The sequence below is a fragment of the Panicum virgatum genome, chromosome 3N, assembly GCF_016808335.1.
Source record: "Panicum virgatum strain AP13 chromosome 3N, P.virgatum_v5, whole genome shotgun sequence".
Taxonomy (NCBI): Eukaryota; Viridiplantae; Streptophyta; class Magnoliopsida; order Poales; family Poaceae; genus Panicum; species Panicum virgatum.
The window spans coordinates 2,234,333-2,256,155 of record NC_053147.1 but is presented as its reverse complement, the minus strand read 5'-3'; the positions used below and the strand labels follow the sequence as shown (position 1 = coordinate 2,256,155).

Below are 21,823 nucleotides of genomic sequence, written 5' to 3'. Positions count from 1 at the left end.
GCACGGAGGACAGCAGGGTCCTGCGAGTCGTGAGCGACAGCTCGTGGGCGACAGAGGGTGCCCGAGCTCTCACCGCGACTCGCCGGCTCCGAGAATGATGGTGGCGGCGGTGTAGCTAGTGGAGAAGGGGAGAGGAGCAATTGGCACAGGAAAGGAGCCGGCGACTAACTCATGGCTTCAATTATAACCACTAATCCGAACCCTAAGTGCTTGCAATAATAAAAAATACTAATCATAGAATTAAACATACAAAAAAAATTTTATTGAGAAAGTTGAGAAATATTGGTTACCTGCGGTTCGGATCCAAAATCCGGCAGGGCTTCGCCGGTAGAATTACCTCCCTCACCCCTCCTCTCTCCCTCTCCCCTCTCTGGATCTCGTGGGCAGAAAATGAGGGTGCGAGAGAAGAGGCTCAGCTTTTATATTTGGGAGGGGAGCCTGCCGCCTCTCTACCGGGCGGCAGGTGCCTGCCTCCCGGCAGGGGGCGGCAGGCTCCCGCCAAGGGCCTCCGCGCAAAAAAATTATATTTATTTATATGTAGGTCCCTGCCGCCCCCTGCCGGTCGGGGGTATAAAACTGTAAAATATAAAACCGAAAATATTTTTTATAAAAAACGTTTTTAAAAAATATAAAAATAAAAAAGCCGCGCTAGTCGACTTCACAAAGATCACCCACGGCATTTTTGAGCTCACGGTGGAGCCGCGCTCGTGGAAGCCTGGCTGCCGAAACGGTTACCTGGGCCCCAAGGTTTCCCTCGCCCATGTTGTTGTGGATTTTTTTCATTTTTGTATTAAAAAAAATTAAAATTTCAAAAATATATGGCGGTTTCGAAAAATTTCAAAACTATACCCCTGTCGCCCCTTGCCTGGGCGACAGGGGCCTGTCGCCCTCTGGCTGGGCGACAGGACCTAAATGTAAAAAAAAATTTATATTTAGGTCCTGGCGCCCGGGACGCATTAAACAGCGAACTTGTAAAATAGATATAAAATCGTAGAAAAATCGGAAAAATACAAACTCAACTGTTCTGGATTCTATGAAACAAGATCTATAACTTTTGTTATATAAAGTTTTTCATTTGATCAATGTATCTTGCTCTATTTTAAATACTAGTTTAATGCACTTTTATTTAAATCTCAAGATCCATCCTTTGGATGCATGTCATCTTTGGGCAGAGTGTTGCATATGGTAAGCATAGGCTTGTACAAAATTGGTAGGCCCAGAAAACATTTCTAGAATAATTTTTTAAATTAAATCTTGCAATATGTCTAGTTTAAATGAGTTATTTATCCATGCTGCTATACTGAGTTTTAGAAGCCATAACTTTTACAGTACCATTATTTTATTTCCTAAGAGCTACAAAAAAATTTTGGTAAATTTTAGATAAGCACAACTAGACCAAATGAATTATTTCAAATTTTTCTAGGTACAAGAACTATTTTTCTTGATTTAGTGCATTTACCTTAGTCATAATTCATTTGGTCTAGTTGTGCTTATCTAAAATTTACCAAACTTTTTTTATAACTCTTAGGAAATAAAATAATGGTACTGTAAAAGTTATGGCTTCTAAAACTCAGTATAGCAGCATGGATAAATAACCCATTTAAACTAGACATATTGCAAGATTTAATTTAAAAACTTATTCTAGAAATGTTTTCTGGATCTACCAATTTTGTACAAGCCTATGCTCACCATATGAAACACTCTAGCCAAAGGTGACCTGCATCCAAATGATGGATCTTGAGATTTAAATAAAAGTGCATTAAACTAGTATTTAAAATAGAGCAAGATACATTGATCAAATGAAAAACTTTATATAACAAAAGTTGTAGATCTTGTTTTATAGAATCTAGAACAGTTGAGTTTGTATTTTTCTGATTTTTCTAAGATTTTATATCGATTTTACAAGTTTGTTGTTTAATGCGTTCCGGGTGCCAGGACCTAAATGTAAATTTTTTTTTACATTTAGGACCTGTCGCCCATCCAGGGGGGCGACAGGCCCACTGTCGCCCAGGCAGGGGGCGACAGGGGTATAGTTTTGAAATTATTCGAAACCGCCATATATTTTTGAAATTTTAATTTTTTTTAAATATAAAAATGAAAAAAATCCTGTTGTTGTTGGACGAGACAGGTGCCCATTAGGTCAGCCACGAGCTGAACGCCTGAACCTGGAGGCCCAACAAGCTGGATCAACAGAAATAAATGGATCGGAGCTCAGACCTTCTTATGAAATCTTCAAAATAAAACTATATTTAACTATATTTGGATTAATTTTTTAAAATATTTTAGAGATAGAACAATTTAATTTTGAAGCTGTTCCAGCTTCACAAAAAAAATTATTCCAGCTTCGCAATAAAATTATTCCACTTCAAAGAAGCTTCACAATAGAATCGTTCCACTTCAAAGAAAAAAAATGTTCAACCTTGGAAACGATTGAAATATAGTCAACTGAGATCTCATTTTAAAGATTTCACTACAAGAAATTTGATGGTGCAATCAGAATATAATTTAAACATATCATTTGGAAATTACGAATTTATTTACTCCAACTCTCTCTTGGGTGCCTTCTTTTCTCGGAAGATGAGCACGTAGACCGGATCAGGATGTCCCACCCCTCTCGAACAAACAATGGGTAGAGCGTGAAGCTCTCGTGGCCTTTCTCTCACCCCGGCCCATGTATAAATATACATCGCGAGAGAGCCAAGCATAATCAAACCCATCAGCCACAAAGCATTCAGCACTTGTACAAGCAGGGGAAGAAAATGGCCAGCAAGAAGGTGATCGTCCTCGTGGCGGCGCTCCTCGTCGTCGCCGTCGCGCTGGAGGCCGTCCCTCAGGCGACCGCCGCCATGGACTGCAAGGCCGGGTGCGCCGAGCTCAAGGACTCCCCGCTCGGCGGTGCCGCCGACTGCGAGAAGAAATGCTTGGAGATCGCCGCCACCAAGGGGCCCACGGACCCCAACAAGGCGGCCAAGTGGGACATCCCGTAAACATGAGGGCTTGTCGTCCACGTCCGTTCTTTACCAATTACCACCGCCCCGGCATCCATGGATCTCTACACGCGCAATAATGTTGTTTAATTTCCCAATTCATTTCCTGTCTGGTTCTTTTTTTTTTCATTTACATTTTGAGCAAATCAGATCCCCGATCGACCTGCAATAATGTTTTTTAATGTTGCTCAAGATGTTTCATAGTTTTGTATTATTAGACGAATAAATTACTCCAAAGGAAATGGAGCAGGCTTTATTGTTTATTCACACTAGCCATCTAAAATCTGATTACATATGCATGCGTATTCCACGTCATTCTTTTTCTAAATGTTCTGTAGCTTATATCCGAGGAGATGCGATTCTATACACACGGCGTTGTAAGGGGGGAAAAAGGATGAGCATGGTTTTATAGGGGATATTACATTTAGCAAAGTAGTGAAAATTTGATGTGGAATAGTGACAAGTACTGGCAAACTCGACGGTATCGCGGCAAATTCTGCCAATGAGACAACTTGTAGCAATTAAACATGTGATTTTCTCCTAATCTGTATGTAAGGCTGATTTTTTTATCTACATATGTTCCGATCAAGTGGCTTGTGCAATCCAATTTTGCACAAATGTAGTCCATGGATCTCTACACTTTACCAATTGCCACTTTATTTGTTGAAGGCGGGCCTAGAATTTAGAGGATGGGTATTCAAAATTTTAAAGGTTTTTTCTCGTGAGACTACATCATACTTTTGGAATGAAATTGTTTGTTGCGTTATTATATAGTATTCCATGTATAATATATAGAAAATATATAGCATAAAATTGAGTATTGAATCATAAATTCATAGATTCATAGAATTTATCCAAAGTACTAATTGTTTAACATGGAAAAGTGGCAACATCTGAAATATAAAGAGGAAATAAAACAGCACAATTAAAGCTTCTGTTTCATGAAAAATATAGAACGATAGCGCAAAACTAAATATAGAGTATGATTGTGTTGTCTACCGAAACCCACCGGCGAGCAACGACGGGCAACACGAAGAGCCGGGAGGTTGCTGGTGCGCTGGCAAGCACTGCTCCCTCGTCGACGGCCCGCAATTTCCGATATGCGCCCGGAGAATGTGTGAAAGTCGGGCGTGCCACCTGACCTATACCCGATCAGGAGGGTGTAGACGTGCCCCCGAACAGTTTCCTGCATACAAAGACACGTGTAAACGTAAGTCCGAGCCGTGGTCGGCTCCCCGGGACGACTCTTGCATCGGCTTTGAAGAGCCGATCGAGTCCCGGTGTCAGACAGGATCTGATTGTATCCGGATATGATAAATAGAGCAAATCACTATAAAACTGCTTCAATCAAGTCCAACTAATCTTAACCCACGATGGTAACAGCCTCACTGCTAGATCGGAACATCCTACACGTGACTGGGCCTAGCGAACGTAACAGACAACTAAACCACAACCTAAAACAGAGGCCTAAGAACTAGCAAGAGCCGATTCCCGGAACAATCCCTATCAAGGCTAAGAAAAAGCATCTACTACGCCACCGGATCATCCAATCCGTTTGCAAGGCCTAACCCAGCAGATATTATGCCAACTCTTAAGATAAGATCAAACCATAACAGATCGGATCTACTAAACATGAAAGAAGCAGGGTGTTGTCCCTGTGCGACTAGTTCTACGCGATAAGAACTAGCGAGAGATTGAAACATGACTACACAGAGACAACATGATATTCGCAGATGATAAACAACAAGGCACAAAAGATCTACTAAAAGCCATGCTACGAACATCATGATAACTAGTACTACTCGCCATAAAAAACGCTTCAGTACGAGTAATACCAAGGTAAAAGCAAGAACAATACTGCCCTGATCGCAAGAAGCGATCAGGGCAGCATGGCACTTACTTGGTTGAAACCCTAGGATTAGGGGTGGCGATGCGCCGAGAGTTGTTGTTTGCGAGTTGTGATGACGCTCTCTTTACGAATAACAAAGGATACATATTTATAGTCCGGAGACTTGGGAAACAATCTAAACTAATCTTGTCCCGATTGGACTCTATCTCTAATCTTGAACTAAATCTAAGGATATACGGCCAATGTGGCCCATATGCTCACGCAGGAGCCGATTTACAAGCCTTCCTTAATCTTCTGCTTTAAGCCCAACTTGCTTTCGGCCCATAAATTAACCCTTGTTAATTTATGGCGATAACACATGCCCCCTGGTTTTGGCAACGATAATTCCAAAACCAATCCGTCGCTTCATCTTCCCATTAATGCTCATTAATCATACTGCAACCACCAAGGAAGACGCACCATCTCTGCAACTGGCTCCTCGTAGAATGTGAAACTGCCGATCCATCTTCTATCTTCTTACTATTTAACCTCCCTCTGTATCGGCTCTTCTTCAGCAAAACTCCATCTTCTTCCCAAAGCCAGTAGCACAGAAACCACCCCAATCCTCCAACAGCCATGTCCATCTCTTCCTCCTCTGGCTCCAACTCGTTCGGAGACTCTTCTTCTTCTTCCTCTTCCCCTTCTTCTTCTTCCTCCCTTTCGGCCTCCTCCATTGACTCTATCCCAGAGAGCCGAGAGCCGACTCCTGAGTGGGACCCAATAGCGGCCTACGAGGCGCTGGCTCCTCTGCACTGGGACGCAGAGGAGTTCGATTTCAGGGTCGCCTCCGTGAAGGACGAACCCATGACCGAAGGAGAAGACCTCCGACTCCTGTTCCAAGAAGAGTCGGAGAAGAACGAGGAAGAAGACCCCTCATCGGACGGAGTCGACTCTTCCTCGGAAGAGGAGATCGACTCCCCCTCCGATGACGACGAGCCGATGGGCGGAAAGCCCTTCCAGTTCCTCGGGTCCTCCGAGGAGGACAGCGAAGAGGAGGTCAGCGGCGACGACAGCGGCTGGAGCGACTCCGGGTCTGAAGGCGGCAGCAGCGCCTTCAGCAGCGACGACGACGACGACGACGGCAGCGACGACAACGGCAGTGGGGATGTGCCAGCCCGAAGCCCCAAGCGTCGTAGGTACTAGGTACCTACGAACAGTAGTAATACCATAAGGGTAGAATCACAAAGCCGAATGATTGATTCCTTTGTAAAATCGGCTTTCCCTGTAATAAACTTTCCTTTAATGAAATCGAGTTCCGTCAATCTTGTGTGTCTTCATTTACTTTCCCAAAAAGCCGATGGCAACGCATCAGGCTTCCATAAATATCCAAGAGCCGACGAAATTCAAACTAGAAGCAACCCGCACAAGAATAATACTTCCAGTCTGATCCAAACTCGACGAACCCTCAAATTTGAGTGCAATTCGAAAAACAAACTCTACAAATCCGAGCAAGAACTCTCCAGGCAGCCGGAATTCGAACCAGAATCTCCAACAACCAAACCGTAAGTCCACAGATCTGTGACCATGGCGGATTCTGCAGTTCAGACAACAAGTTCTAACGATGCGGCAATCCATGGCCTGAAGGTAATATTCGGCCTAATCTTTTAGTTTTCTTCAGCTCACTAAGCTTCTGAAACTGAAACTCTGAAACATGACACCAAACGCATATTTCTGAACTTCTGAACTTCAGGTGTCAGACATCCTTCTGCCGCATCCCTCCAATCCAAAATTTTTCTGTCTTGGCCCACAAACCCATGAAACCCCCACAGATTTGATCTCTTGTGAAGCAAATAGGATCCCTTTTGTGAGTCAAAACATTGATTTGAACCTCTGGGCCGACTGCTTAAGAGCCTGGCCTAATCCACCTGAAAGCTGGATAACATGGTATAACAGAGTAGCAAAAGCCCACATGCCCTTGTGGCAAGATTTGAACATAGCCGATGCACTTAGCTTATCACTGTCACCCCTTGACAAAGATGAAAATCTTCTGAAAACCATCGGCTATTTCTGGTCTGATGCTCTGAATTGTTTCCTTTTTGGTCATGGACCCATGACCCCTACTCTGCTAGATGTTGTCATGATCACCGGACTAGACATTAGCTCTCCTAATCCTGCTGCTCACAAAATGGCAGAAGTCCCCTTTAAACTTTCTTCCAAAGTCAACTGCACAAACTGGGGTACTTACATGAGTCAGCACATGAAAACAAAAGGTCCAGTGACTGAGAAGGAACACACAGCATTTTTAAATCTTTGGCTAGAGCACTTCATCTTCTGTGGCCCTTCTTTAGCTCAAACTAAGAACTATCTCCCCTTGGCCTATCACCTGGCCCATGGTAATCACACTGGCCTAGGCAAACTTTTTCTTGGAGAAACATATAGATATCTCCACTTAATTGTCACAGGACAGTCCTAATAATACCAATCAAGTGCAATAATTAACACTTAAACTCAGACCAGAATTACTGCACTCAACCAGTACACTCAGACCGCCTGCTGTAACTAGGATCGGTTGCACAGGAACTCTCACCAAAAGACAAGCACAGATGATTACCAGCGATAAAAGCATTTACAAGCCAGTTTTACAATTCAAACCTCAGAGTTCAAACGCAGCGGAAAACAATTTAGAGTTAAAAACAAGCTTTAAAACAATACGATAGATAACGTCGACGACAGAAGACGAACTTCACATCTTGCCCACTGATGTGAGGCTCACCTGCCCGTACTTCACGGCGAAGACGGGACCCACTCGACCGACCAACCCGGAGGAAGTGGTTGACCGATCCACGAGGCGCAGAACTCCTCGGAGTCCTCTGGAACGCAACCTGCTAAAAGATATGGCAACAACAAGCCTGAGTATTCTAATACTCAGCAAGACTTACCCGTCCATGGGTATACTTAGCCCATTAACTAGACATGAAAGGCTTTTTGGCTCTGGAGTTATTTTGCTGAAAAGCAGCTAGCACTGAATCCTTACTTTCAATATTTTAGCGCCAATTGAGTTGACCGTTATAACTTAGGTTTGCCTAGTACTCTAGAGCATACATGGTTGATCACATTATCTTTTCAGAGCACCACAGCCATAACTCATATTCTCAACTTTTCATTGCCAATTCCATTATTTACTACGATGTGACAGAGAGATCAAGGTTCTCATATCCGCGAGTCACGGCGAATCGATTCGATTTAACCTTGCAAGGTGGACCTAACCAACACGGCACGTATATGCCCCGTCGGGCTATACACACCAACCCTTCACATATGCACACCGAATAGGCGAACTGCCCTGCGACCCGGGACTGCTAGCCCCACCGATACCAACGAAGGGTCAGCCATGAGTTTGTATACTAGCTCCACTGGTGAAGACAGTATCAAGTCCGCCTACCGGTGCACATATGGTACTGAGCTTACCGGTTTCGACTACCTCCTACTCCCGGCATGCGGTTAGTACTGTTCAATCCTCGATCAATAGTGCCAACAACGGTACGGTCCTCAATCGACACAGGCGGAGGCTCACTTTCCATAACTTCCATATCCATAATCAATCCATCTCCGCCCGGTCTCCATTTTTCTTTCTTTTTCTCAAAGATTCCATTCTCCAGCAACTTTTTCATAAGTAACAAGACCTATATCTCGCGAGTGACAGGAATCACTCGTCTTCTACCGAATCCTAATTAAGCATTGCAGTACTAACGACCTGTATACTAGTAGAGCGACTGAGGAAACCTAGGGATCATGCATCTAAGGTTCCAATCAACTCCTAGAACTTAATTGCACAATAATTATATAACAATTATTGAATACTGAAATTAAGGGTTATGCACCGGGGCTTGCCTTGCCAGTCAACGGGGTTAGCGACTTCTGGATCTGGCTCGACGGCTGCTTCGGCTCGTGGTTCCCCTGCTTGCGGCTCCTGGATCGGCTCAGCGACCAACTCGTAGACGGCTTCGCTCGTGACGTCTACACGTATGAAAAAGGATGCCATGCAAGAAGAAAAAAAATTTATTAACAATTATTGCGAAAAGAAAACATTTATTTTGCCCCTAGCCATAATAAATCGAGCATAAAAGATTTGCAACCTACACAAAGCTTCTACACATGGAAATTTTTCAGTGGACTACCCGTTCAAAGAGTAAGCTACTGCCAAAGTTTCACAATTTTTAGGGCAACAAAACAGCAGGAAATAAATTAAACAAGCTTAAGCACAAAACAAAATCTAACAGGGGCAAAACTGACATTTAACATGCATGGGTATTTTTTCCTCTGAAGATATTGATTTAAGTAAACTAACAAAACTTAGTTTGCATTTTTAGCATTTTTCCTTATTTTTTTTATGTATTTTGCAAGCTTCACATGAAATGAAACAAAATTCACACGACAGAACTACAGTGGCAAACGGGCAACACAGCCACGCCATGGCCACCAGGGCCATTGCCGGCGGCGTGGCGTGCTTGGTTCGCCGGCGATGGGCCAAGGCGGCAGCGGGGCAGGGCAGCACGGCGGCCAGGGGAGCCCTGCGGCCCCGAGGCGCGCGGCGGGGGCGCCCGAGCTCGCGCAGGGGCGCTCCGCGACGGCGAGCAGCGGAGGTTGGCGTGGCCACGGCGGCGCGGCGTCGTTCCAGAGGTGGCGGCCGCGGAATCCGAGGGGGAAAAGGTCAGTGAGGAGGAGGAGGTCGCGAGGATTCTCACCGCGCGCTCGAATCGAGCTGAGGAGGGCCGGGAGAGGGAGTTCGACGGGAGGGGCGAAGCTTCGGGCGGCAACAATGGTGGCCGCGGTGTTCTGGGCGCCGATTTGGCCGGGGAGCGGCTCAATCGAGCTCGAGAAGGGGTGGTGGAGCTTCGGGGCGAGGTAAATCGGCTTGGGGTGCGAGCAATCGAAGCGGAGCGGCGAGAGTGGTCGGCACGGCGGCCGGCGATGGCTCTGTTCGAGCTCGTCTCAACCCACGCGCGTGAGGAAGGAGAAGGGGAGGAAAAACGGACACGGCTCTTGGGGAGATAAGGACGACGCGCGAGCACGGCAGGCGAGGTTCGCCGACGTCCGACGCGTGGCGTCGCCGGTGCTGTTGCCGTCGGCGCGCGCATACGGCGTCGAGAGCACAGTAAACGAGTTGAATTCGTTTGAATGATTTTGAGCAAAGTTTGACCACCCAAAACTCCAAACTTCATATGGGAACATGAAATTTGGCCAAAATAAAAGTTGTAGAGGGATAGAAGGTCTACAACTTTGCATTTGGGCGAAAATTGATTTGGAGCTCGGATCAACAAGAAAAACATCGTTGAACACGGCTAAATCAATTCTTACCGCGCGATCTCGAGGAATGCTAATGATGAACTTAAGTCCGTAATTAGCGAGTTAACCCGCGATTAGCACCTTGATTAACCCAGGGGTGTTACAGCCTTCCCCCCTTAAAGGAATCTCGTCCCGAGATTCAAGCATAACGGAAAAATATAAGACAAGAAGGTTCAAGTGTGAAGTACCTTGATGCGTGCTTAGGAAATCAGGGTATTTGGCCTTAAGAAATTCCTCTTGCTCCCAAGTGGCCTCATCTTCCAAGTGGTTGCTCCATTGAACCTTATAGAATCGGTTGGTTGTGCGACGAGTAACTCGATCCTTGCGATCAAGTATCTTGATTGGACGCTCAGGATAAGTGAGATCAGATTCTAATTGAATTGAGTCACTGTCAATAGCTTCAATTGGAATTCTCAAACACTTCTTCAGTTGTGACACATGGAAAATGTTATGAATTGCCGAAAATTTTGCTGGAAGATCCAACCGGTAAGCTACTGGACCACATCTTTCTACAATTGGGTATGGGCCAATGTAGCGAGGAGCTAGCTTTCCTTTTATCCCGAATCTTTGCATGCCTTTCCAAGGTGATACTTTTAAATAGACATGGTCACCGACTTCAAAAACAAGTGGATCACGCCGTTTATCCGCATAACTCTTGTAACGGGACTGTGCAATCTTCAAGTTTTCTTGAATCAGATGAACTTGTTCTTCGGCTTCTTTAACTATGTCAGGTCCAAAAATAGTCCTCTCTCCAACTTCGGACCAATTCAGTGGAGTACGGCATCGACGACCGTATAAAGCTTCGAATGGTGCCATTCTAATGCTTTCTTGATAGCTATTGTTATAAGAAAATTCAGCTAATGGCAAGCATTCATCCCATTTCTGCGGGTAGGCTAAAACACATGCGCGAAGCATATCTTCTAAAATATGATTAATTCTCTCCGTTTGGCCATCTGTTTGAGGGTGATAAGATGAGCTGCGGATCAATCGAGTTCCTAAACAAGTATGTAATTGTTCCCAGAAGCGAGCAACAAACTGGGTCCCTCGATCTGATATGATAGTCTTTGGCACTCCATGTAAACATAGGATGCGATCCATATACAATTCGGCATACTTCTTTGCTCGATAGATTGTTCTAACTGGAAGAAAATGTGCGGATTTGGTCAGGCGGTCTACAATGACCCAGATCGAATCATAACCCTTCTGAGTTCGAGGTAAACCGACAATAAAATCCATGCTGATGTCTTCCCATTTCCATTCAGGAATACTCAAAGGTTGCAACATTCCAGCTGGTCTGAGATGACTAGCTTTGACCCTACGACAGATGTCACATTCTGACACATACTTGGCAATCTCTCTTTTCATCCGAGTCCACCAAAACTGTTGTTTGAGGTCTTGATACATCTTGTTGCTACCAGGATGAATTGATAGTCGAGAGGTATGAGCTTCATCAAGAATTTGCTTTCTGAGTGCAAAATCCTTAGGCACCACTAATCGGTTCTTAAACCATAACACATTCTCACTATCTTGGTGAAAACAACTTACTTTCGAATCTCCTTCTGATAATCTCCTCTGAATTTCCTTTATTCCTTTATCTTTCTTTTGTGCTGTGATGATTAGATCACGAAGAGTAGGAGTGAGTTCTAGATGGGCCAGTGTACCATGTGGTACAATGCTCAAGTTTAGCTTTTCCATTTCAAAGCAAAGAGACTCGCTTAATGGTATAGCTGAGATGCAATGACAGTGAGCTTTGCGACTTAGCGCATCTGCAACTACATTCGCTTTACCCGGATGATAATGCACTTCAAGTTCATAATCCTTGATTAGTTCCAACCATCGCCTTTGGCACATGTTCAAATCAGGTTGAGTAAAAAGATACTTAAGGCTCTTGTGGTCAGTGTAGATGCGACAAGGACTACCCAAGAGATAATGCCGCCATAACTTCAGAGCATGAACTACAGCAGCTAATTCCAAATCATGAGTTGGATAATTTTCCTCGTGGCGTTTGAGTGACCTAGACGCATATGCAATCACTCGGTTCTCCTGCATCAAGACACAACCAATACCAGTACCAGATGCATCACAGTATATGTCAAATGGTTTTGATGTATCGGGTTGAGCCAGGATAGGTGCAGAAGTTAAAAGCTTTTTCAGAGTATGGAAAGCCTCTTCACATTTGTCATTCCAATGAAACTTGACACCTTTCTTGAGTAGCTCGGTCATAGGCTTAGCGATTTTTGAAAACTCTGGGATGAATCGACGATAATACCCAGCTAAACCTAGAAAGCTGCGAATTTCTTTAACTGATGTTGGAGCCTCCCAATCCAACACATCCTGAACTTTTCCTGGATCAACTGAAATACCCTCTGCAGATATGACATGGCCTAAGAAAGGAACTTCTTTAAGCCAAAACTCACATTTGCTGAATTTTGCATACAGCTTGTGCTCTCGTAAACGTTGAAGAACAATATGAAGGTGCTTGGCGTGCTCTTCTTCATTCTTGGAGTATATCAGGATGTCATCAATGAATACCACAATAAACTTGTCCAACTCAGGCATGAAGACCGAATTCATAAGATACATGAAGTATGCTGGAGCATTAGTCAATCCAAAAGACATGACTAGGTACTCAAATAAACCATAGCGAGTGGAGAAAGTAGTCTTTAGAATGTCCTGAGGTCTGATCTTTATTTGATGATAACCGGATCGAAGATCTATCTTTGAAAATACCTTAGCTCCGGCTAACTGATCAAAGAGAATGTCAATGCGAGGCAATGGGTATTTATTCTTGATGGTAACCGCATTTAGAGGCCGGTAATCAACACATAACCTCAAACTTTGGTCTTTCTTTTTCACAAATAAAGCTGGGCATCCCCATGGTGAGGAGCTCGGACGAATGAAACCCTTATTCAGTAGGTCTTGCAATTGTACCTTCAGTTCTGCCAATTCATTTGGTGGCATCCGATATGGCCTTCTAGAGATAGGTGCGGTACCCGGTTGGAGTTCAATAACAAACTCAACGTCCCGATCAGGTGGCAGTCCAGGTAAATCCTCTAGAAAGACATCTGAATAATCGCACACTACAGGTATCTCCTCTAAGCTTTTACCCTCCAATTTATTAATGGTTGTATTGTGTGCCTTGTACTTGGTCAAAAGTAACACTGTAGAACCATGTGCACTTGAATTGATGTGAACAGCATGCGCCTGAGTATCCAACACAACTCCATGTGCCTTCATCCAATTCATACCCAATATGATATCAATCCCTTGATGTGGGAGAATGATAAAATTGGTCAGAAAGATTCTCCCAGCCAAGTTGATTGGTACCTTTCTTGCCATTTGGTTTGTGATTATTTGACCACCTGGGGATTGAATTTTATATGAAGTATTCATGCACTCAATTTTCAATCCGTGCCTATCTGCACAAGCTTTACTAAGAAATGTATGCGAAGCACCAGAGTCGAATAGAACCCTAATTGGATGATCATTGAGGGAAAATATATCTGCCATCACGTTTTCCCCTTCTGGCACGTCCTTACAGGTGGTGTAACTCACACAACCATCCTTAATATACGACACCTTCTTTTTCTTATTTGTATTGCTAGAGCCTTTTCTCGGCTTGGGTGGAGTATAACAGATATTCTCTGAGTGATGGCAACCCTCGGCTAGGTGATGCTTGCACGGATCAGGGTGGGAGCGAAAAACATGCTGCAATACGGGTTTCTTTTGCTCCAACTGTGGAGGAGCCACAAGTTCAGGCATCCCCTGATGTAGTTGATATTGAGTTTGGGAAAAACTAGTGGATCCCAGGCGTAGACATTGCACCACATTCCCAGGAGACCCAATAGGTGATTTCTTTCTCTTTTTCGCCTTTTCATGCTTCAGCATCGCATCTTCTTGGAGAATAGCTTTACTGACCAAGTCACTGTAGCTGGTAAATGTTCTCACTGCTAAACGCATGAGTAACTCAGTATTTAACCCTTTCTGGAAACAATCTTGCTTCTTTTCATCGGTATCTACATGATGTGCAGCATATTGCGCAAGATGATTGAAAATATTAGCATATTCCATCACTGATTTGTTCTCTTGTTTCAGATTTAGAAACTCCTCCACTTTCACTTTTATGAAACCTTCTGGAATATAATGTGCCCTAAAAATCTCTCTAAATTCTGACCAGAGAATCTGTCTCTCTGTTGGTTGCATAGCTAAATGACTAGCCCACCATATCTTTGCTGGGCCTCTCAGCTGTTGCGCTGCAAAGGCAGTCTTGTCCACTTCTGTGCAATTAAAAATACCAAACTTGTCCTGCATGGTGCGAATCCAAGCATCTGCCTCCAAGGGATCATCGGCTTTGTGGAACAGAGGTGGTTGAGTAGCAAGAAAACCGACGTAGTCAGTTTCTGCAGGTGGTGCTTGTCGACCTCTGCCAGCATTGCTTTGCACCAGTTGCCTCAATAATTCGGTCTGCTCATTGCGGTTGGCGATAAGAGTCGCAATAGCCTGAGTCAAGGAGGGAGACGGTGGTGGCTGTGCTCCTTGACCCTCATTTCCACGGTTAGCAGTGTTGTTATTGCCCATCTGCAAAAACACCATCCCTTGGTTAGCCATTTCGCTATCGGGACTAATCCATGCAATAAAGAATGTGCATAATTAATATGAACACACAGCATGAATCGTTCCCTTCGCGATATGGTTCACCAAGAGAACAAAATGGTTTGCTTCAGTTGAAACCACATCTAATTGGGTTGAACAGCAGGTTGGTAACTCGTCTAGCTGTAACGTTGCAGTCTTAAGGTGGCACAACTATTTACTACGAAGCGACCAACCAACTCGAAAATGCAAGATGCATGCTCGTTCTATCGTTCTCACCCAAACAATTACCAATTATGGTATACGAAGACGACTAGTGGCACAATTACGTACTCTCCCTATATATACTAGTCGTTCCTACGATCAAGGATTCATAACGTGCTTACGTAGTTAGTGTTCCTGCAAACAAATCAAGACAACAAGAGATAGATATAAATATCCATTTCTGGACCCTTCGTGCCAGCACACACGAACGGCCCCCATGTGTCCTACGCCACACGGGTAACGCATATGCAGTTTCCCACATATTCACACATACATTACCATCCACTATAGAGATGGCACCCAAACGTTCGACGCTGAATGGGCAGCGCTGCATACGTTACCGAAGCAACGTATTCACTTCCCGTACAAATCGCCTTACGGGACACCCAAGGGTACACGTGTCCCAAAGTACACGGTTATGACCAACTGCATAACGAGTCTTCACCTCGTAACATTGCCTTACGAGATGGCCGTGATCACAATCACACGGTAAGAAATCCGCACTCCATATCAGGCGGCAGATAGCGACAGGCTCGTTTGAATTGAGCCTTATCACCTCCTCGTATGCTCAACATACGGGACCCGCGCACGTATGAAACACGTGGGCTATTCTAAGGACTATCAGAATACTCACCTTGCTTACCTCAGCGTAGGTGCGTCGTTACAGAATAGTAGTTGTGCATAAAAGTAAGGTTTAACGAGAAGTAAATGCTGGAAGTGCTGGAATAAAAATAGATACTTAGATGCCACCTAACTTATAGAACATAATTAGGGCATACGAACTATCGACTCTATTCCTTAGCGCATCTAGCATTCACTTTTCGAAAAATCCGAAATTTTTGCAAAACAAAGTTTACTTAACGCAATTAAGTACACCAGTAATCACCCCCCAGTGCAATTAGCTCTGATGCCAGCTGTCACAGGACAGTCCTAATAATACCAATCAAGTGCAATAATTAACACTTAAACTCAGACCAGAATTACTGCACTCAACCAGTACACTCAGACCGCCTGCTGTAACCAGGATCGGTTGCACAGGAACTCTCGCCAAAAGACAAGCACAGATGATTACCAGCGATAAAAGCATTTACAAGCCAGTTTTACAATTCAAACCTCAGAGTTCAAACGCAGCGGAAAACAATTTAGAGTTAAAAACAAGCTTTAAAACAATACGATAGATAACGTCGACGACAGAAGACGAACTTCACATCTTGCCCACTGATGTGAGGCTCACCTGCCCGTACTTCACGGCGAAGACGGGACCCACTCGACCGACCAACCCGGAGGAAGTGGTTGACCGATCCACGAGGCGCAGAACTCCTCGGAGTCCTCTGGAACGCAACCTGCTAAAAGATATGGCAACAACAAGCCTGAGTATTCTAATACTCAGCAAGACTTACCCGTCCATGGGTATACTTAGCCCATTAACTAGACATGAAAGGCTTTTTGGCTCTGGAGTTATTTTGCTGAAAAGCAGCTAGCACTGAATCCTTACTTTCAATATTTTAGCGCCAATTGAGTTGACCGTTATAACTTAGGTTTGCCTAGTACTCTAGAGCATACATGGTTGATCACATTATCTTTTCAGAGCACCACAGCCATAACTCATATTCTCAACTTTTCATTGCCAATTCCATTATTTACTACGATGTGACAGAGAGATCAAGGTTCTCATATCCGCGAGTCACGGTGAATCGATTCGATTTAACCTTGCAAGGTAGACCTAACCAACACGGCACGTATATGCCCCGTCGGGCTATACACACCAACCCTTCACATATGCACACCGAATAGGCGAACTGCCCTGCGACCCGGGACTGCTAGCCCCACCGATACCAACGAAGGGTCAGCCATGAGTTTGTATACTAGCTCCACTGGTGAAGACAGTATCAAGTCCGCCTACCGGTGCACATATGGTACTGAGCTTACCGGTTTCGACTACCTCCTACTCCCGGCATGCGGTTAGTACTGTTCAATCCTCGATCAATAGTGCCAACAACGGTACGGTCCCCAATCGACACAGGCGGAGGCTCACTTTCCATAACTTCCATATCCATAATCAATCCATCTCCGCCTGGTCTCCATTTTTCTTTCTTTTTCTCAAAGATTCCATTCTCCAGCAACTTTTTCATAAGTAACAAGACCTATATCTCGCGAGTGACAGGAATCACTCGTCTTCTACCGAATCCTAATTAAGCATTGCAGTACTAACGACCTGTATACTAGTAGAGCGACTGAGGAAACCTAGGGATCATGCATCTAAGGTTCCAATCAACTCCTAGAACTTAATTGCACAATAATTATATAACAATTATTGAATACTGAAATTAAGGGTTATGCACCGGGGCTTGCCTTGCCAGTCAGCGGGGTTAGCGACTTCTGGATCTGGCTCGACGGCTGCTTCGGCTCGTGGTTCCCCTGCTTGCGGCTCCTGGATCGGCTCAGCGACCAACTCGTAGACGGCTTCGCTCGTGACGTCTACACGTATGAAAAAGGATGCCATGCAAGAAGAAAAAAAAATTTATTAACAATTATTGCGAAAAGAAAACATTTATTTTGCCCCAAGCCATAATAAATCGAGCATAAAAGATTTGCAACCTACACAAAGCTTCTACACATGGAAATTTTTCAGTGGACTACCCGTTCAAAGAGTAAGCTACTGCCAAAGTTTCACAATTTTCAGGGCAACAAAACAGCAGGAAATAAATTAAACAAGCTTAAGCACAAAACAAAATCTAACAGGGGCAAAACTGACATTTAACATGCATGGGTATTTTTTCCTCTGAAGATATTGATTTAAGTAAACTAACAAAACTTAGTTTGCATTTTTAGCATTTTTCCTTATTTTTTTTATGTATTTTGCAAGCTTCACATGAAATGAAACAAAATTCACACGACAGAACTACAGTGGCAAACGGGCAACACAGCCACGCCATGGCCACCAGGGCCATTGCCGGCGGCGTGGCGTGCTTGGTTCGCCAGCGATGGGCCAAGGCGGCAGCGGGGCAGGGCAGCACGGCAGCCAGGGGAGCCCTGCGGCCCCGAGGCGCGCGGCGGGGGCGCCCGAGCTCGCGCAGGGGCGCTCCGCGACGGCGAGCAGCGGAGGTTGGCGTGGCCACGGCGGCGCGGCGTCGTTCCAGAGGTGGCGGCCGCGGAATCCGAGGGGGAAAAGGTCAGTGAGGAGGAGGAGGTCGCGAGGATTCTCACCGCGCACTCGAATCGAGCTGAGGAGGACCGGGAGAGGGAGTTCGACGGGAGGGGCGAAGCTTCGGGCGGCAACAATGGTGGCCGCGGTGTTCTGGGCGCCGATTTGGCCGGGGAGCGGCTCAATCGAGCTCGAGAAGGGTTGGTGGAGCTTCGGGGCGAGGTAAATCGGCTTGGGGTGCGAGTAATCTAAGCGGAGCGGCGAGAGTGGTCGGCACGGCGGCCGGCGATGGCTCTGTTCGAGCTCGTCTCAACCCACGCGCGTGAGGAAGGAGAAGGGGAGGAAAAACGGACACGGCTCTTGGGGAGATAAGGACGACGCGCGAGCACGGCAGGCGAGGTTCGCCGACGTCCGACGCGTGGCGTCGCCGGTGCTGTTGCCGTCGGCGCGCGCATACGGCGTCGAGAGCACAGTAAAGGAGTTGAATTCGTTTGAATGATTTTGAGCAAAGTTTGACCACCCAAAACTCCAAACTTCATATGGGAACATGAAATTTGGCCAAAATAAAAGTTGTAGAGGGATAGAAGGTCTACAACTTTGCTTTTGGGCGAAAATTGATTTGGAGCTCGGGTCAACAAGAAAAACATCGTTGAACACGGCTAAATCAATTCTTACCGCGCGATCTCGAGGAACGCTAATGATGAACTTAAGTCCGTAATTAGCGAGTTAACCCACGATTAGCACCTTGATTAACCCAGGGGTGTTACATTAATGACATCCAATCTGCTCAACCACAAGAAACTGAGAACTGGAGGCCCTTGGTGGTTCATTCAGTTATGGGCACAGCTGTACTTCCAGCATCATATTCCCAACTTCCAAGGCCTGACCAAGAACTCTTTCCCTGATGAGAGTGGCAAACCAATTAGATGCACAAGCTATGGCCAAGCTTTATTCAGTCTTCCTGGCAGTAAACTAAATTCAGCAGATGCAGCAAACTGGTTCAGAGTCTTCTACAAAGGACTAGATAATCCCCTATATTTCCCATTTACTGAATCTGAATCCTTCGAAAACCCAACTGCCTTTAGATTAGATAACTTTGCCGATGACGACAGCACTCGGCATCTGTATTCTTTGATGATTCGACCTAGCTTCCTTCCTGTTGGCATCAGCACTTCTAATAGAATTATCAAGCCAGGCTATGAATCTTACCAGAGAGTCGTAGCAGCCCGGCAACTTGGTCTAGGACAAGTCCCTCCCCACTTCCATATTCACCACTTGGTGGAGAGCAGAGCCGATCTGCCCGATGGTATCACCAGTTCAAGATGCTACAGCATGTTTGATGACCTCCACATCCCAATACCAGCCGATCTGTTCTTTATCTCTTCATCAATCGGCTTTGATACTTGGTGGAACATGTGGAGAACTCATGTCTTCAGAAAAGCTCTAGGTCCTCGACTGCAGCAAATCGATCCTGAATATGTAATCCTCGAGGAAGAGGTACTGAATTTGTGCATTTAATTCCTCCTAAGTCCCCTATCCTTTTCTCTTGGCTAATCCTGCTCATCCTGTTAGCAGCAACAAGATGGCCTAGAACCCATAACCAGTACTGGGGAACCGTTTCACCTTCTTCCAACTGCTCCTGATGTACTTTTCTGCAAAGGATTACCACCAATGAAGAAAGTGATAATGACTGTCCAGCCAGACTTACTTCAGTCAGCTTTCAAACGAAGATAAACTTCTGCAGTAGTTGCCCCCCGAGTCTTGACCAAGAAAAGGAAGATGATCACCAGGCGAGTGATCAAGAAACCAGTACCAACTTCTCCGAGCCCATCAGAGTCCAACACCAACCAGGTAAATCATCATTCAAGAACTTCCTCTTTATTTCAGACATATATACTCTGGTTGACTGTAATTCTATTTTCAGGATGCAGCTGGAGAAACCTTCAATGCAGAAGGCCTGAATCAACATGAGACGGCTGCAACTCCTGATGCACTGATGGATACAAACGAAGAACAAGCTGATACAGTCGATGCTCTTGACGCTAATACTAGCTCTGATGGGACGATTGCTCCTGAACCGACCAACACTTCTTCTCCAGAACAGGTGACATCACAAAACCAATTCTGAACCAGCCGATAACTTCATAAATGCACCTTGTTCTAACTCCAAAGATGTCCATAGAGCTTTGACATTTCAGGTTTGCTTTCCTTCGACCCGGCATCAATGGGTCTGATTGTCCCTGGAGCAGAAACATTATCTCTGCAGCAATCGGCTAACTTGACACATCAGCTTCAACTCATCAAGGATCTTCTATCCGCTCCAATCACCGCTCTGGTTGACGATTCCAGCAAAATAAAGAACATCTTCGAGCAAATAGAATCCCAACTTCCAGAGCCATTGCAAATCAAGCTCTGGTCGGCCAGCAACCTCCCATTTTTTTGGATAGAAGTCAGTAAAGCACAACAAAGGATGGAAGCACGTCGCTCTCAAACTTCTCTGAAAGCTGACATTACCCAAAAGTGCAAGGCCCTCAACCAGAAGAAGGCAACTCTAGATATCAAAGCTGACGTGTCTGCCAACGTGAACCGACTCAACCTCCTGAAGAAAGAACTGGCGGAACTCGAAGAAAAGGTCCGCGCCACCAAAGAACTCATCCAGGCCGAAGAAACCTCCATCGCAAACTCCAAGCAAGAAACCCAAGAAATAGCCAAGCAGATACAAGCAGAGTTTGCAGACATCAGCACCTTGAGTCGGCAGATAGTCACAGGCGATGACAAGGATGACGAAGCGATTGTAGCACGAGCAGACGCCGTCCGTACTGAAGCCATCCATGCCATAGTGGAATTCCTGAACCAGTAGATAGGCTCAAGAGAGAATTAGTACCACCTGTTCATTTGAGACTTGCAACTGTTCTTTTAAAACATCTTAAGTCGATGGTCACACATCGGCTGTTCGCTTTTCATATTTTTCACTAGCCAACTCAAAGTGTTGGCCTGTCATGATTTTTCTTTTTCTTTTTTTTTACTGGCCAACTCAACGTGTTGGCCTTTCATGACTCTCTTTTTTTTTACTGGACAACTCAACGTGTTGGCCCGTCGTGATATAGCCAGATGGACGTCATCGGCTTTCATTACTCGCCTTCCCACATGCTCGGGAAATACCTCTTGAGATGCTGACCATTGACAGCAACAGGAAACTTGACACCGTCCAATTCCTCGAGCATGTATGCGTTCCCAGGCAAAACCTGATCAACCTTGTACGGCCCATGCCAAGTTGGAGACCATTTACCAAACTTTTTGTCTTTAGTTCCCAATGGCAATACCGCCTCCCAATCCAGATCTCCAACTCGAAAATCCTTAGGCTTGACCTTCTTGTTGTATGCACGGGCAACTTTAGCTTTGTTCTCTTTGATTTTTTCCAGCGACCAAAGCCTTAGCTCTGTCAGGTCCTCCACGTTATCGTTCATCAAGGCTGCATACTGTTCAGCAGATAGATCATTCTGAAACTCAACACGCCTTGATCTAGCCGTGATTTCCCATGGTAGCACAGCGTCCTGGCCGTAGACTAGATAGTACGGCGACATCTTGGTAGACCCATGACATGAAATACGATATGCCCACAAAGCTTCTGATAACACCTCATGCCAGCGCCTAGGATATTCA

The 21,823-nt window shown here is 45.2% G+C and overlaps 2 protein-coding genes across 2 annotated transcripts in view; both read left to right on the top strand.

Moving 5' to 3' along the window:
* The first annotated feature begins 2,725 nt into the window (after positions 1 to 2,725).
* LOC120667459 lies at positions 2,726 to 3,275 on the top strand. Its single transcript, XM_039947525.1, has one exon. It carries the CDS (start codon positions 2,760 to 2,762, stop codon positions 2,985 to 2,987), a length of 228 nt encoding a protein of 75 aa, XP_039803459.1. The 5' UTR covers positions 2,726 to 2,759; the 3' UTR covers positions 2,988 to 3,275.
* Positions 3,276 to 17,999: 14,724 nt separating this feature from the next.
* LOC120666927 (NDR1/HIN1-like protein 10) overlaps positions 18,000 to 21,823 on the top strand; it is a 28,838-nt gene continuing 25,014 nt past the window's right edge. Inside the window, exon 1 of the mRNA XM_039946917.1 lies at positions 18,000 to 18,120. Within this exon, the coding sequence (XP_039802851.1) occupies positions 18,000 to 18,120 (121 nt within the window). The remainder of the gene's footprint in view (positions 18,121 to 21,823) is intronic.